This window comes from Pelmatolapia mariae, linkage group LG23, assembly GCF_036321145.2.
Source record: "Pelmatolapia mariae isolate MD_Pm_ZW linkage group LG23, Pm_UMD_F_2, whole genome shotgun sequence".
NCBI classification, from domain to species: Eukaryota; Metazoa; Chordata; class Actinopteri; order Cichliformes; family Cichlidae; genus Pelmatolapia; species Pelmatolapia mariae.
In genome coordinates this window covers 48,254,000-48,268,272 of record NC_086246.1, presented here as the reverse complement: position 1 = coordinate 48,268,272, position 14,273 = coordinate 48,254,000, and the positions used below count along the sequence as shown (strand labels likewise).

Sequence of the window (14,273 nt, the reverse complement as noted above, 5' to 3'; positions counted from 1 at the left end):
AATTGCGATTCTTTTCCCCACGCTGAGCCATTATAACTGATTTTAGGGTTCCCACTTTAACCCCAGGCTATACTCATCTTCTGTTTAGAGGCAAAGTCGCCCTCTACAATGTAGGCGACAGAAAATAGATCTCTTTTTAAAAAAATGTTCCTTCTTTTGCGCATTTTCTAGGGAATAAAAATCACACATATTCTTTATGAGTATAAATACAGAGTGCAAAGTTACATTAAAAAGTTTATTTAGGAACTTTCCAGCAATGTGTTTCACAAGTTTAAGTGAGGTTAACTTAAGGTGAAGACCTCACTTGACTCTCCCCTGCTACATGTGATGCTTGCACTGCTGAGAGAACTGTGAACAGTGGAGTCAGAGCAAACCCTGCTGGGCAAACACTGTCATGACACAGCTTCAAAATGATCTTTTCTGTACTATTTTCTGTATCTGTGAACCAAAATGTCAGTCTGACTCTGTGTTAGTAACACAAGGATGTTGAGTTTTATCAGCGCCATGTTAATCAGTAATTAAGAAAAGCTTTTCTACCACTTGCAGTGGAGGTAGTGTTACAACATAACACACACTGTTTGAAGAAATATACAATAAATATTTAACAAAAGCACAAATTTAATAAGTGAAAAATTCACTCTGTTGGTATCACACTTGCACTGCTATAAAACTCTCACTGTTTTCATCTTCAGGAAACAGCCAAACCTCTCCCTAGCTATTGACAATTCTTCACACAGCAGCAACCGAAAACACACCTTCCTCACAGGAAGCGACGGTTTTGATCAGATCAGAAATGAGTTCAGTTGCCTTAGCAACTAACCAGCAGACACACACACACACACACACACACAAAGAAAAGAAAAAAAAGCCACCCACTCACGTTCAAGTTTTATGCTGTCAGAAGGAACCAAAATGGATGAGCTCGGTAAGAACTTTCTGTCATGTTTTACCTTCATGAATGTCCTCAAACTAATCGATGGTACAATTTAAACTGAGGTCGAAAATGTTAGCAAAATCCGGAGTTAGTGAGATGAGATCAAGCACAGCCAGTGCTTATGGAGTATTACCACAGTCTTGTGTGTTCTCAGACTGATTTATACAGCAGACTCTAAGTACAATATTTAGTGTACTTAATGATCCAGCTCATTAGAAGGAATTTGTATACCACTGTTCTTGTGTTTTACCTCTGATTCGTAGTGCTGTACATGTAGCGATTCACTACAAATCAAATACAGTGTAACATTTAGAATACAGTAGAACTTTACAAGTCTTAACAAAGTCGTTTAATTCCCATACTGGAAATGAAATAAGGGTGATGGTCAAAAGGTAAGACAAAAAGAAAAGAAATTGTTTTAATTTCACAATGTCATAAAATATTTTTCTGAGGTGCGATGATGTTTGAAGATGATGATCTTTACTGACTTACTGACATTGAAAGTTAAAGTCATGTCTTTAACTTTGTAAAATGAACCTTTGTCTTTTTTGCTACTTCTATGTAAAATACTTACTCATACAAAAGCTTCCCATTTCCCTAGATGTGTGGTTTGCCCTGTGTGAAGGACTGTTGTATTTGCTGTAACAAATGTCACCAGATTCTTGCGACATTATCACAAGTTTCACTTCTGCAATGTGGTATGCCATCACTTCCTGAGAACGCAAGTTGCATGAGCAACCTTAGTCTGCTAGCATCTTGATCTGTGTATTGAAATCCACTGTAACTTACTTCATAGAAAATATTTCACTATACATAAATTATATGCATACAGTCTAACAGTTAACACCCACAAAGGACGATAAGTGTGAAAGAGCAATGTGTGCCGTACAAATGTTGTGTAATATGAATATTTGGTTGCATGAGTATTTGTCTGAGGTTTAAAGATTTATTGTGTGTGTGTCCTGCCGCAGATTTGCTGTTAGAGGAGCTGGCCCTGAATCCAGCGGGTTCAGACAGCGTCCCTGAGAAAAAGAGCAATGATGCAACAAAAAGAGAAGTAAAAAGACAAAACTCATTAATCATGAGCTTATCATGTTTCTGCTTTATCCCCTAGTTCATTTGTAGATGAACCTGGAATTCTAAAGAAAACAACTTAAAACCTAACATGTAATTTAATTTAAGTACAGAAACTTCAGTATATGTTGGTTGTGTTCGCAGGTGCCAAGTGAAGTTTGTGTTGGAACTACTAAAAATGGAAAAGTCTCAAACTCCTCAAATGTGTACAGGTGAAGTTCAAAGTTGAACCCGATTCATAGTGGTGCTGCATGAAGATCATTAGCTTAATAATTTAAATAATACATTTTAATTAATTTATGTATTTCTTTTCAAAATTTTAAGGCTAAGGTTTTTCTTTCATTCAGACCACACCCAAAAAGAGAAGAGCAAATACAGTCAAAATTAAAGCATTCTTCAGCATATTCTGGCCTTTATGTAGATGTGCTTTATTTTCTTAAGGTCTAAAGGGTTAAGAATTTCCAGTTATATTTTTGCTATGGTTCAGAAATGCAACCATTTCAATTATTAATAATGTTATGGGATGTCAGTTTTACATTTTAAAACATTCATGTTTTTCCTCTCTGGGATTTAGTGATGTTCCAACTCCCGTGCCAGCTTTTGTGGAACCTGACTCACCGACTCAGGAGCTGGACTTAATCTTGCAAGACCTGATGGGTCTAGCTCAAGGGGTTAGTACTACCCTAGTGTGGAAATACATATTTTAAAAATATTGAAAGTAATCTGTGTTGCCCCTTTGATCTTATTTATTTTAGTGTGAAGCCTGAAAAACTGTCTATCTATTTTCAAACATTAGTAAAATGACATGGTTAACAACAGAGGGCAGCATTGTACTTATATCAGACTCAAGCTCTTGGACCGATAAGAATTTTGTTCTTAAACATTAAAAATACTCTGATTAAATATAAAATAAATATAACAGACAGCTAATATATTTTGATGAAATATGTACATAAACTGCTATTCCTACATTTTGTACCATAATTTAGGATCTAGAACCTCCAACCGACCCACCATCACTTACACAAAAAAAGCAAACAGAAGGTGGAAAGCAGGAGAGCAGCAGCAGCAGCAGCAGCAGCAACACTCCAGCGGCTTCAGATGGAAAAGCCTCAACGCAAAGAAAGAAAACAGATATGATAGATGACCTGCTGGGAGGGTTGAGCACTGACTTGGAGAAGATTGGTGTACGGACCACAGCCAAGGGCCACTGTGCTTCCTGCAACAAATGCATTGTAGGAAAGGTACAATCTGGACCTACAGGACACAAAGAAGAGAATTTGTCACACTGGTACCAAATTGTGGAAATTCAAACAAGATGAAAGAGATCAAAACCTCTTGTTCCCTCTTTCACTGACATTTCCTTTCTCCAGATGATCACAGCACTGGGTGAAGTGTGGCACCCTGAACACTTTGTGTGTGCGGTGTGTAAGATGGAGCTGAGCACCACAGGCTTCTTTGAGAGAGACGGACAGCCGTACTGTGACAAAGACTACCATCAGCTCTTCTCACCACGCTGTGCCTATTGCAAGGGGCCTATTATGCAGGTGAGGAGAACTGTATTCATATATAACCCTGCCTCTACATAGAAAGTAAGATTAAAATAAAAATAGGTGTTAATATGATCTCCACTAAAGTATGAAATTTCATGTTTTAATAAATTCACTTTGGTGGAAAGTGCACATAGAAAATGACCAAAATACATAAATCTGGAACTCTCTGGTATCTAAATGTCACTCAAATTCAGCTGCACTGTTGTTTGATTTAAGCTATAATTTGTTCTGTCATATAGTACATCAATTTATTTACACAATAATCTTTTGAAGATTGGATGATGACATATGTAATCAATTTTTCTCAACATATCCCACATGTCATCCTAATAAAGAAAACACAAAACCATACTGGGATTCTGCTGCACACCAAAGTCATTAATCAGAAACTAATGCAGCTTCTTCTATGTTTCACTTTGTGTGCTTCACAATTCACATTTTTGCGTTCCCTGACATTTGAACATGTGAGATGAGACAAACCTTACTAATCCTCAAAGGAAGTAAATTTATGATATAATATTTTGGGCTGCTTTAGAACATTGTGACAGCTCTGGACCAGACCTGGCACCCAGAGCACTTCTTCTGCGCACACTGCGGAGGCTTGTTTGGAACGGAAGGTGAGAGATTTGTGGATTATTTCTCTCCAATTGAAACCACAACTTTAGCAAATAACTCACTGCATCTTATGCCTATCCTAGGTTTCCTAGAGAAGGATGGGAAGCCATATTGTTGTAAGGACTTCTACTACCTCTTTGCTCCAAAGTGCTCAGGCTGTGGGGAGTCGGTGCGGGAGAATTACCTGACTGCAGCCAATGGCACCTGGCATCCAGAGTGCTTCGTCTGCGCAGTGAGCCTCTTACCTCAGACCACACACACAGCTCTGGCTTGCATATGAGCCCGAGAATAAATGAGAAAAGATACCCGCACGTTTGCTTTATTTGCAACATTTTGACCTCAACGCTGATGAAAACCATATGCCTGATGAATACCCTGCCGTTAGAAATGATGCAGATAAATCAAGGAAAGTGTATTCCTCAGTGTGGGTATCTTTTACATTCTCTTCAAATCTATTTCTGTATGTAGCATCTGGTCAAAAATGGTTCAATGTGCAGCTCTGCTTTACTTAACATGTGCAACTGTAAAATATAAAATGCCCTCAGTAGAAAGAGACAAGCAGGAGCAACTGCAATGTTAAGAATGTATTCATTGTTTTTCTGGCAGGTACTGAAATACGAGGTCCATAAACCAGACCATAAAACATATAAAGGGCATTTTATTTCTTAATACCTATCACTTAAAATTCTAATTAACATATCTTAGCTAATCATTAATCACAAACACCAACTACAACTACTTATTTTATACAAACCAGTCATTATCAATAAGGTCAGTTGTACCTGCTACCTAATAACCTAAAACTAATTCCAGCGGGCTGAAGGTCAGACACTCCATAAAAAAGGATGAAGTGGACACTCAAAGGTGGAGACTTTTTAATCAGCCTACTGATAAAAATAAATAAAACAGGTCATACAATTTAGGACCCTTGAACTTCCCCGCCACTTTTTCTGTTTCACAGCAACAGTAGAAACATTTCCATACCATGAGTCATTTGCGTCCTGTAAACCCCAGATGAAATTCCCCTGAAAGAGCAGTCATTAACAAGGCTGTCACAGTGTTATTCTCATCACACATTTGCTAGTCATTAATTGCTTTATTTTGACTGTAATCTGTATGAAATCAGGCTAAAATTGTGACACAATATCTATTGTTTTAGTTTGTTTTGTCACCAACACTGAACAAACCAGCACTTTGATGGACACAGATAATTCAGGTGTTCCAAGGCTTTGGAGCTGTTCATGCTGGTCCACAGTCATTGCTTACAGTGCATAATAAATGGAACAGTGCCACTGGTGATGTTAAGAGTTACACCTGTGCTTTTACTGCTACGGTATGACAAGTCAAAGTGTCGGCCAAGAGAAATGACCATAATCAAATTCAGTGCCGCTGCTGTACATGTAGGTTTCAATTATGCTTTAGCGGTTATTAACAGATTGTTAAAAGAAACACAGCTGTAACACTCCTTTAGTTTTCATATTAAAGGTCCATGCCATGTGATTTTGTGGCGCTGTCACTTCATTATCCGGCTGTAACAGTCAACCATTTTCCAGGCGCTTGGTTTCCCTTCACATTGTAGACATTTAAAATGAATGATGGATTTAAATTCTTTTACTTTCTCTCTAAAAGTTATCACTCTGCTGTATGTTAAGCAGTGTTGGGTATAACGAGTGGGTTGGGTTTGGCATCACTGTGTCTAATTGAAACTGTTATAGAAAAATCAAGAAAGTTTAACTGTTGGAAGTTTAAACTTCTTCCTCCATAACACCATGCCTAATTTTACATAACGTTCTATCCTCCCTACTTCCCCTCTTCTTCTACGCAGGACTGCCTGAAGCCTTTCACTGATGGAAGTTTCATGGAGCTCAATGGTCGTCCCCTCTGCTCGCTTCACTTTCACTCCAGGCAAGGCACTCTGTGCGGTGGCTGCGGAAAGCCCATCATCGGCCGCTGCATCTCTGCTATGGATCGCAAGTTTCACCCCGAGCACTTTGTGTGTGCCTTTTGTCTGCGGCAGCTCAGCCAGGGCATCTTCAAGGAGCAGAAAGGGAAACCATACTGCTCAGCTTGCTTTGACAAACTCTTTGTCTGAGATTTGCACATGAGTAAGATGTAAATAATACAAAACAACAACAAAAACAACAAAACATTCAAATGCTACATTACTATCTTTGTTGAGTTTAGACTGTCTCGTCTGTGTATGAATGACAAAATAAAATGAAGCAATTGTACGGTCCCTACATTACAATTCATTGTTCTATTTGTATATACAAATTCTCAGTAGATCATATTTAAAAACCATTACGGTGAATTACATGATAAATAGCATGTAACCGTAAGAAAAACATACATTGATCATGGATTATATGAAGGGAACATGCTAACATTGTTACCTAATTAATTAGATGGTTATGAAAAATACAAATTTTCCCCTTTATAAAAATAAATGTGAGGACTGAATGGTTCTAAAAGGTGTATTGCTTGGTGTAAAATTTATGGGATTTCATACATCATGATGACAAAATTTATAGGTGGAGTAAGAATAACACATATGTGCTGTTTTAGTCCACGCTTTCCATTAAGCTACCCTTAGTTTGCCGTAAGACTTGGCAGTCCAGATATGCTCTCTCGCAGTATGGAACAGTTTGTCAAGGTGTTTGTCTATGTGGCCTGATAGCTTGTATTGGCAGTAACTGGCACTGAATCGGCATGCCAGCCCGAGTTTCCTCTTACCCTGACTGACCACTTGGCCTCTGGCGTGCACTGAATTCAGACAACCTCTTCATTTTCCACACAGGCTCTTTTATAGCTGTGCACGGAAGATTAATAGAGGTGGTGAGGTTAACAAAGGTGGTTTCAGAAAGAGCTCCTTCACATCACTGCATCTCTTTAGAAACTCATTTTGACTGCTGAGGGATGACAAAACCACAAAGTGTTTTAATGCTTTTTAGGCTGTCGATGTATTTGGGCTCATTTTGTTATTGGCAGATGGTGCGGATGATACATGACGGTGAAGCATTTGCAGCCCAGTTGGGATGTACTGTTGTTCTAATAGAAGACAGATTTCTTTCATGTGAATATTGTAATCAGTTCTGCAGAATCACATCATGACAAAGTTTTGACTAAGCTTTTGAATTCTCTATCACAACTTATGTATTTAAATATATTCACTTCTTCTTTAATTATTTTTTAGCCAAATTGCTTTTATCTGATATCTGAATTTTGCTGAATTTTTGACTGAAGAATCAGTTAGCTAAATAAATTGAAGGCTAGTTTCTTCTAGTATTATGTATTACCAAACTTGCCAAAATGTTTTCACTGTTATTATCCCTAAAATAATGAGTTCAGTGTTATTGTCAGTGCCAAACTGTGTCTTATCTTATCAGTGATCTTCAGATGAACACTGGCTACTCTTCGAGCTTTCTTAAGTTTTGCTTAAGCAAGCCACTTGGGCTTGCATGTGATGTTAGTGTGTTAGCGGGAATGGAGGTATGCATTAATCATGCTGTCATCACTTTCAGAACAGGTCCCTTATGGCCTCTACAGAATATAGACCTTGCATCATGGAAGAACTGTGACTGTGTCATGCTCAGTCAAAATCCACGATTGTAAGTGTTTAGTAGTCCAACAGTCCTCTGCCCAGATTGCTACCAAGGACTTACTATAATGATTTTTAGAAATGCATGAAGATGCCTGACACATTTGCTGCTGTGTTTCCAGCATGAGTCATGCACAGAACATCATCTTGGGATATGATCTGATTGAAGACCTTGGCATGTAAACTGTAAAATTTCACCCTGTCATATGATAGTATTACACATATCTCTTTCTGGATGAAGCACTTTTACAAATGATTGCTATTATTTGTGGACCTAACACTGACAAAACTGTGTTATGAATGGAAAAAAAATCCGTAATTTAATGCTATATTTCCACTAATGGCTTCAAAGCACTAAATGTAAACTAACAGTTTAAATTAAGATTTGCAAAAAACACGTGAACATTACTCACAGCTATCCAGTCTCAAAGCAGGGAAACAAAAATCTGGTGTGACTAAATGAAATCTGACATTCACAGAAATATATAGGCGTTATCGTATGACTTCTACAATATTTTATGGAGGATAGGGAGGAAAATTGCCCTTTGGCACGTTTTTTTAAAAAGAGTAAAATGAAATGCAAGCAGGGGTCTTTTCTAAATGGTGGCTGAATAAAGCACACTCTGTGAAAAGCAGAGAGAGTGTAACGCAGGTGACATTTACAGCAGTGAAACAGAGTACGAACGGTCTGGGAGTGCACCGGGCCATGAGATGGCAGCTAGCGCTCAATGGGGGACGGAAAAGGAGTGGGGAGTATATTGGGACATAATGGATACTGGTGCTGAGGGACACAGGGTGAGGAGGGCAGGGGTTGAGGAGTGTAGTTGTAAGAGTTTCCCTTGTGTGACACTGAAACTCAACACTCGCCTCCTCTCCTGTAAAATGACTGTGTCCGCTTGGCCACCCCTGATGGGGATGGAGGGGAGTCTTGTCCAGATCCATACAGCCCCACTGCAGGTCACACTTGGCTTGTCCTGCCATACCTAGTAAACCAAGAAACTTTGAACTCATAACTGTCAAACAGGACTTTGGCTCAGACCAGCACATTAATCAAGACATTTGCCTCTAGACACATCCATGAAAAACACCATCTTGAGACAACTCCGTTGCAACTTTGTCCTGACATGGTGAAATTACAGCTTCAGTCAGTGCAGTAAAACGCAGATGGTTCAGGTTACTGCAACATCATTACTGGTACTGTCAATGCACAGCATATTTCTAATAAATGTAAACAAGTGATTGGATGTGTTAGGTATCTAGTTAATGAAGATAACACATGAAGATTTAAAGCAAAGCAAATGACATCTAATTTAAAGTAACAAAACGTAAACTGAATGAATTTGTTACATCTTTGTTGGGATAATAGATAATTAGCATCAGTTTTACACTGCTAGCATTCTAGAACATATACAATTTGAGATATACACAGGTGAGATAGCAAAATTCAGTCAGGCCACAACTTTTCAAAACTTCTCTCTATTGCTGGCCATTCCAAAATATATTCTCTCAGTAAACAAGATCTTCACGTCTCTTTCTTATCATGCAAGAAATGCTCATTCATACATTATAGAACAGGAAAGCCTGCTGTTATTCTGATATAAAGACGTGTCATTAACCATCTACATATACTGAGGATAATGCACGTCTCAAAAAACATTAGCGCCTGTTACCCTATGAAATGAAAGGGGTTCTGTGTAAGAGATTTACATGAATCCATTTTCAACAGCAGAGGAAAAGTGACAACTTCAACACCTCGGTAATTACTTCCACACAGAGAGAAGTTTAGCTGGAGTGCGGCTCTACTTTGGGTGTGTTTGTTTTGGCCTTCTGCTAACACAGGGTCACAGGTATCGCACCTGATTCATGACTGCCTCCTCTGTCCAAAGGGAACTTCTTGTTGTCCTTGGCTGAACACTGAGTTCCCCTCACTATCTCACACTCCCTCACACACCAGCAGACGTATAAATGCACACACACAAACCTCACAAACTTGTAAATACTATTTGGGGATTTTCTGTTCGTGCCATCTTGGATTTGGTTTACATAATCACATACACAGACATGCACAAAAACAACACATGAGTGCAAAAGGCTTTGGTTTAGCCACATATTAGGAATAATTAAAAAAAAAAAATACTTACGCACGCTCCCAAATCAGTTCAAACATGTGCGGACTATCTTTGGGTTTGGTCAACAACATCACGCACAGATGCAAAACACATGCACATGCATAAATATATAAATGGCTTTTATTAGTTTGGTGTCTGTCTCTCAGTCTCTCTCTGCACAGCCTCCTTTTTTTTTGGTGACACAAAGCGTATCTGTGCGAACATCACTGCCCTCCCTGTGTGCTTGTAGATCCTTAACCAAGTGAACTTTAGGTCTCCAGTTTTATGGGTTAAATGGAGCCAGCTCCAGAGGTGGACTTAATGGGTGGTTCCCAAGACAACTTCAACTTCTTCTCCTGTTGCTTTGCTACACATCTTTGTCTCATCTCCCTCACATCTTCTGCCAAGTGTCTCAGCTGGACCTCCATGCTCAACAAGGAAGAGCTTGGAGAAAGAGAATGAGAAAGACAGCATGGTGCATTTTATCTGGATCCTAATAACTGCATGGATCAAACTGGCTGGGGTTATGAAAAAGATTTATAAGACAGTCAGTTCCTTCTGTAGGCTAGACTTTAGTATCAAGAAGATAGATGGTTTCATTATGCTTGCTCATTGTGTCCATGTGTGGGTTTACCGCACAGTGTGCCAGAACTTTACTCTCTTGCAATCGATGGATCGCTTTGAGAAAATTAAAGCCTTCTTGTAACTGTTAGAACGTGCTTTGAATGGTGGTAAACCTGTAGTGATATAGTTTAGTCTCACATGTCACTGTTTTTCCAAATATGGTCCAAAGGTAAAAATTAGGTAACACATCTCAGTCTCTGTTGGAGCTCCATAGGTGCCCTCTGTTGTTTGTATGAAAGATGCTTGATAGTTAGGGCCGGAGCTTTGGTTCTTTAAGTTGCGAGGGTAAGGCTTGAACCAGAGGTCAGACATTGAGCATAACAGTGCTTATATGGCTCTGATCCAAATCCACCGCCTTTGTAGCAGCCAGAGCATGGATCATTATAAGATTTGTTTTAAAGAGTGATGGTTAACCGCAATGCAGCCCTGTTGCCTAAGAGTTGAATGGTCTCCTGGGTTTAGACAAACTTGGAAACGTTTGTTTAGGGCTTGGAAGCCCCACCAGCAGAAGATCAGGGTTGGCTTGTTGATAAATCACAGCCGCTGTAGTAAGAGCCCAAAAGGCCAGCTTCTAGTCAAACTTCACACTAGCCCGCTTTGAAAATCAATCTGAAACTTTGTGGGAGCAAATACAATTTTAACCCTGGAAACACCAATAGGAGTTTACCACAAAATCATCAGCAGGTGTCTGTTTTACAGCACCTCAGCTTTGGTAAGTTTGACTGCATGTCAATTTAATTTGTACTGAGAGGATTTCGGTTTGCCCAGGTGAAGGATAAATTAGCAGCTCACTCAAAAACTTTGGGCTGGTGGAGACATTTTTGTAATTGCTAATCCCCCAATGCTTTCTGTGACACCTTGTTCCCACTAAACCCATTAAGGCGCAATCATAAGCCCTCATCTGAACCCAGGCTTAACCAACAGCTATGTGTTGATGGAGCTGGGGTTACTCCTTAGCATAAAAATGATTTAGTGCACAGTAATTCTAAACCACTGCATTGCTTTCATCAATAAAGATTTCTTCTCTCTGAGGGTATTCTGCACGTTTTAAAAATGTAATATTTAATTTTCAAAGATCAATTCTTTTTAAATGTGTTCATTGTTTAAACAAAATGCTGAAATCACTGAAACTAAAGAAATGCACAAATGATTGAAATTCTTTTTGAAAAGAAAAAACACACTTCTTTAGGTGTAAGTGTATGTTTTTGTGTTTTTGTTTGAAAGTAAGGATGAATATCTTTAGGGGGAAAATGTTGTTTAACCCTTTCAACTGTAGTATGTTATGTTTGACATCACAGTATATGAGAAGATGCACTAATGTTTCCTTTTTATTAAAAAAGAAGTTTCTTCTTTTCCTTTATCAGATACTTACTCTCTCTCCCGCTCAGCCTTTTTTTTTTCCATACTTCATAATCACATAGCAACCAACAAAGCCAAGACAAACAGGAACACACGGATTATTCAGTCATTTTTATCAACATCTTGTTCACTTTCCTTCCCCGAATGATGTCTGGCTTTGTAAATATTTCCACTAAACAGTTGAGCTCCATCAGGGCTTACGGTGGGATTAGAGCTCAAATTACTGACTCTGTGGCTCATTTACTCTCCGGATCCACGGTTTTCAGAACAAAGTTGCATGTGGACATGTCCAGTGATATGATAATAACATGAAATGAGAAACACATTTCTCTTTCCAGTGCCGCAAAAAGGCTTTTATGTGTAATGTTTGATGTTACAAGTTGTAACACATAGAGGATGTGAAAGGCAAGCGCAAGGACAAAAGTAAAGGTTTTCTGTGCTACGATATGAAACTGAGCATCTCCGAGAGAAATCTAGGACAAACAACAATTATTCGAGTCAAAATTTGTAATTAGCATTCATAGTTTAGCTGTAATAAAATGTGCACAGCAGAAGTAGCAGTAGACCAACTTGGCATACTTTTCTTTAATTATCCTCCTGTTATCGTTACAGTTATGACTGCACTGTTTACCCAGCAAGGACTCATCTTGCATCAGGTTCATATGTTGTCAAAAAAGTGATTAATTTACTGTGGCGACAACATCAGTTCGAACCACAAACAACACCAGGCTCATTTTGGTCACTGGTGTTGAAAAATGTTCTTGGCAGTGTTAATGAATGACTTAAACCTGCATCATTCTGTTATTGTTATCTTCCTGTTCTCTCTGCAAAGTGGAATGGATGGCAACAAGCCATGCCTCATTTATCTTCTGCGATATTATCAGTGAATGCTGCTACATACACACTGCTGTCTGACCATTCAAACACAGTGTTCCACAATCTTACTCAGGAAACGAGGGCGAGTAGCAAGATAATTTGTGTGATCATGCGGTTGCAATGTGGCATTACAGCATGAAGTTAAACCAAACCACAAACCATGTCAAACATGATTTCAAAGATGCAGTTATTTGTGCTAGTGGCAAAACCAGTATAAGCATTAATATAATAAGGTTTTTTTTTTCTACTTTATTTTTAAAATGGTCTGAAATGTGAATGGGACATTTAGCAGGTAAAAATTCATGACGCTATGCTTGCCTTCACTTTCAGAGACCTCCCACTTCTGTTTCTATTTTCTGTTTCAAGTCAGAGCCAGTTTGGCTGCTCTGTGAAGGTGATACAGGAGTCTATGGGTATATTCAAAATTCATTTTCCATCTTTTTTTGAACCAACTTCATCCATGAAATAGCTTTAGTTTTGACCAAGAAGTTCTTTTGATTTTTGACCATTTTGAGCCAAATGTTTGACGCCATCGATGACTCAACTAGGTAAATGTAATTATTCTTTTATTAGCACAGCAATTTTCAGCAAGACACAATTGAATGGGAGGTTCTCTAAAGATTAACCAGCCTTTAACATGATAAAATTACATTAGATAATACAGCTTGCAACTGAAACATGGGAATGATTGGCTAATCCAATTTAGTGTAATAGGAGGATGGAGTCCCTTCGTGTCCCTCCGGTGGGTGAGAGACTGGTTTCACCCTGGACAGGATGCAATCGATTGCAGGGCCAACACAGAACAATCAATTATCAGTTAACCTAACATGAAAATGGACTTGCACATTGAGAACATGAACGACCCCAACCAGCAGATTTGAACCTGCTGTAAGATGAATGTGCTAACCAGTGCACCACCTAATTTATTAAACCATCTGTTATCAATTTCAAGTTACTTTTTAAATAAATGTGCGAAATATATCCAAAAACAAAGAAGATTTCTCAGTGACCTCATACTTTTGATCTTGTTGTCTGTTTACTGGTCAGACAAGACTTCTGTCTTTAGAAGGTCATGCAAGAGGCAATAAAGATAAATACAGGAAGCTAGATTACCTCAATTTTTGTGCATCATTTGATTTGGCTGTAAGATTTCCGAGCAACAAATTCAGTATGACTACCCACATGTGACTGGAGGGATATGACAGTATAAGGGAGCGACGGAATAAGGGAGCAAGACAAAATAGCAGCAAATATAAAAAAGAAGGAAAAGAAAGGGAGACTTATGAGCAACAGAATCCAAAAGCCTCTTCACCAGACCAGAGGACCACTGTTTCCTGTGTGCTCGAATTACTTTGTAAATGTTACCCTGTCAACCTCATTTTAAGAGCCTCCGATATCAAAACAGAACTCAGTCATCTCTGGGCATGTGCAGTGTGGTGACTGAGAGGGCAGCACATTGGTTTAGATGTGACTTTCAATCATGGTGATGTGCTTCAGCCCAGCAGACTATGCTAGGCTCAACTCTGGCTCAT

At 38.8% G+C, this 14,273-nt stretch overlaps 1 protein-coding gene across 1 annotated transcript; it reads left to right on the top strand.

The window, feature by feature from the left end:
- Window positions 1-865: 865 nt before the first annotated feature.
- On the top strand, window positions 866-6,575 carry lpxn (leupaxin). Its single transcript, XM_063467021.1, has 9 exons — window positions 866-925; window positions 1,906-1,991; window positions 2,153-2,220; window positions 2,583-2,679; window positions 2,998-3,252; window positions 3,382-3,555; window positions 4,097-4,178; window positions 4,260-4,408; window positions 6,002-6,575. Exons 1-9 carry the CDS (start codon window positions 892-894, stop codon window positions 6,266-6,268), a joined length of 1,212 nt encoding a protein of 403 aa, XP_063323091.1. The 5' UTR covers window positions 866-891; the 3' UTR covers window positions 6,269-6,575.
- The last annotated feature ends 7,698 nt before the right edge of the window (window positions 6,576-14,273 follow it).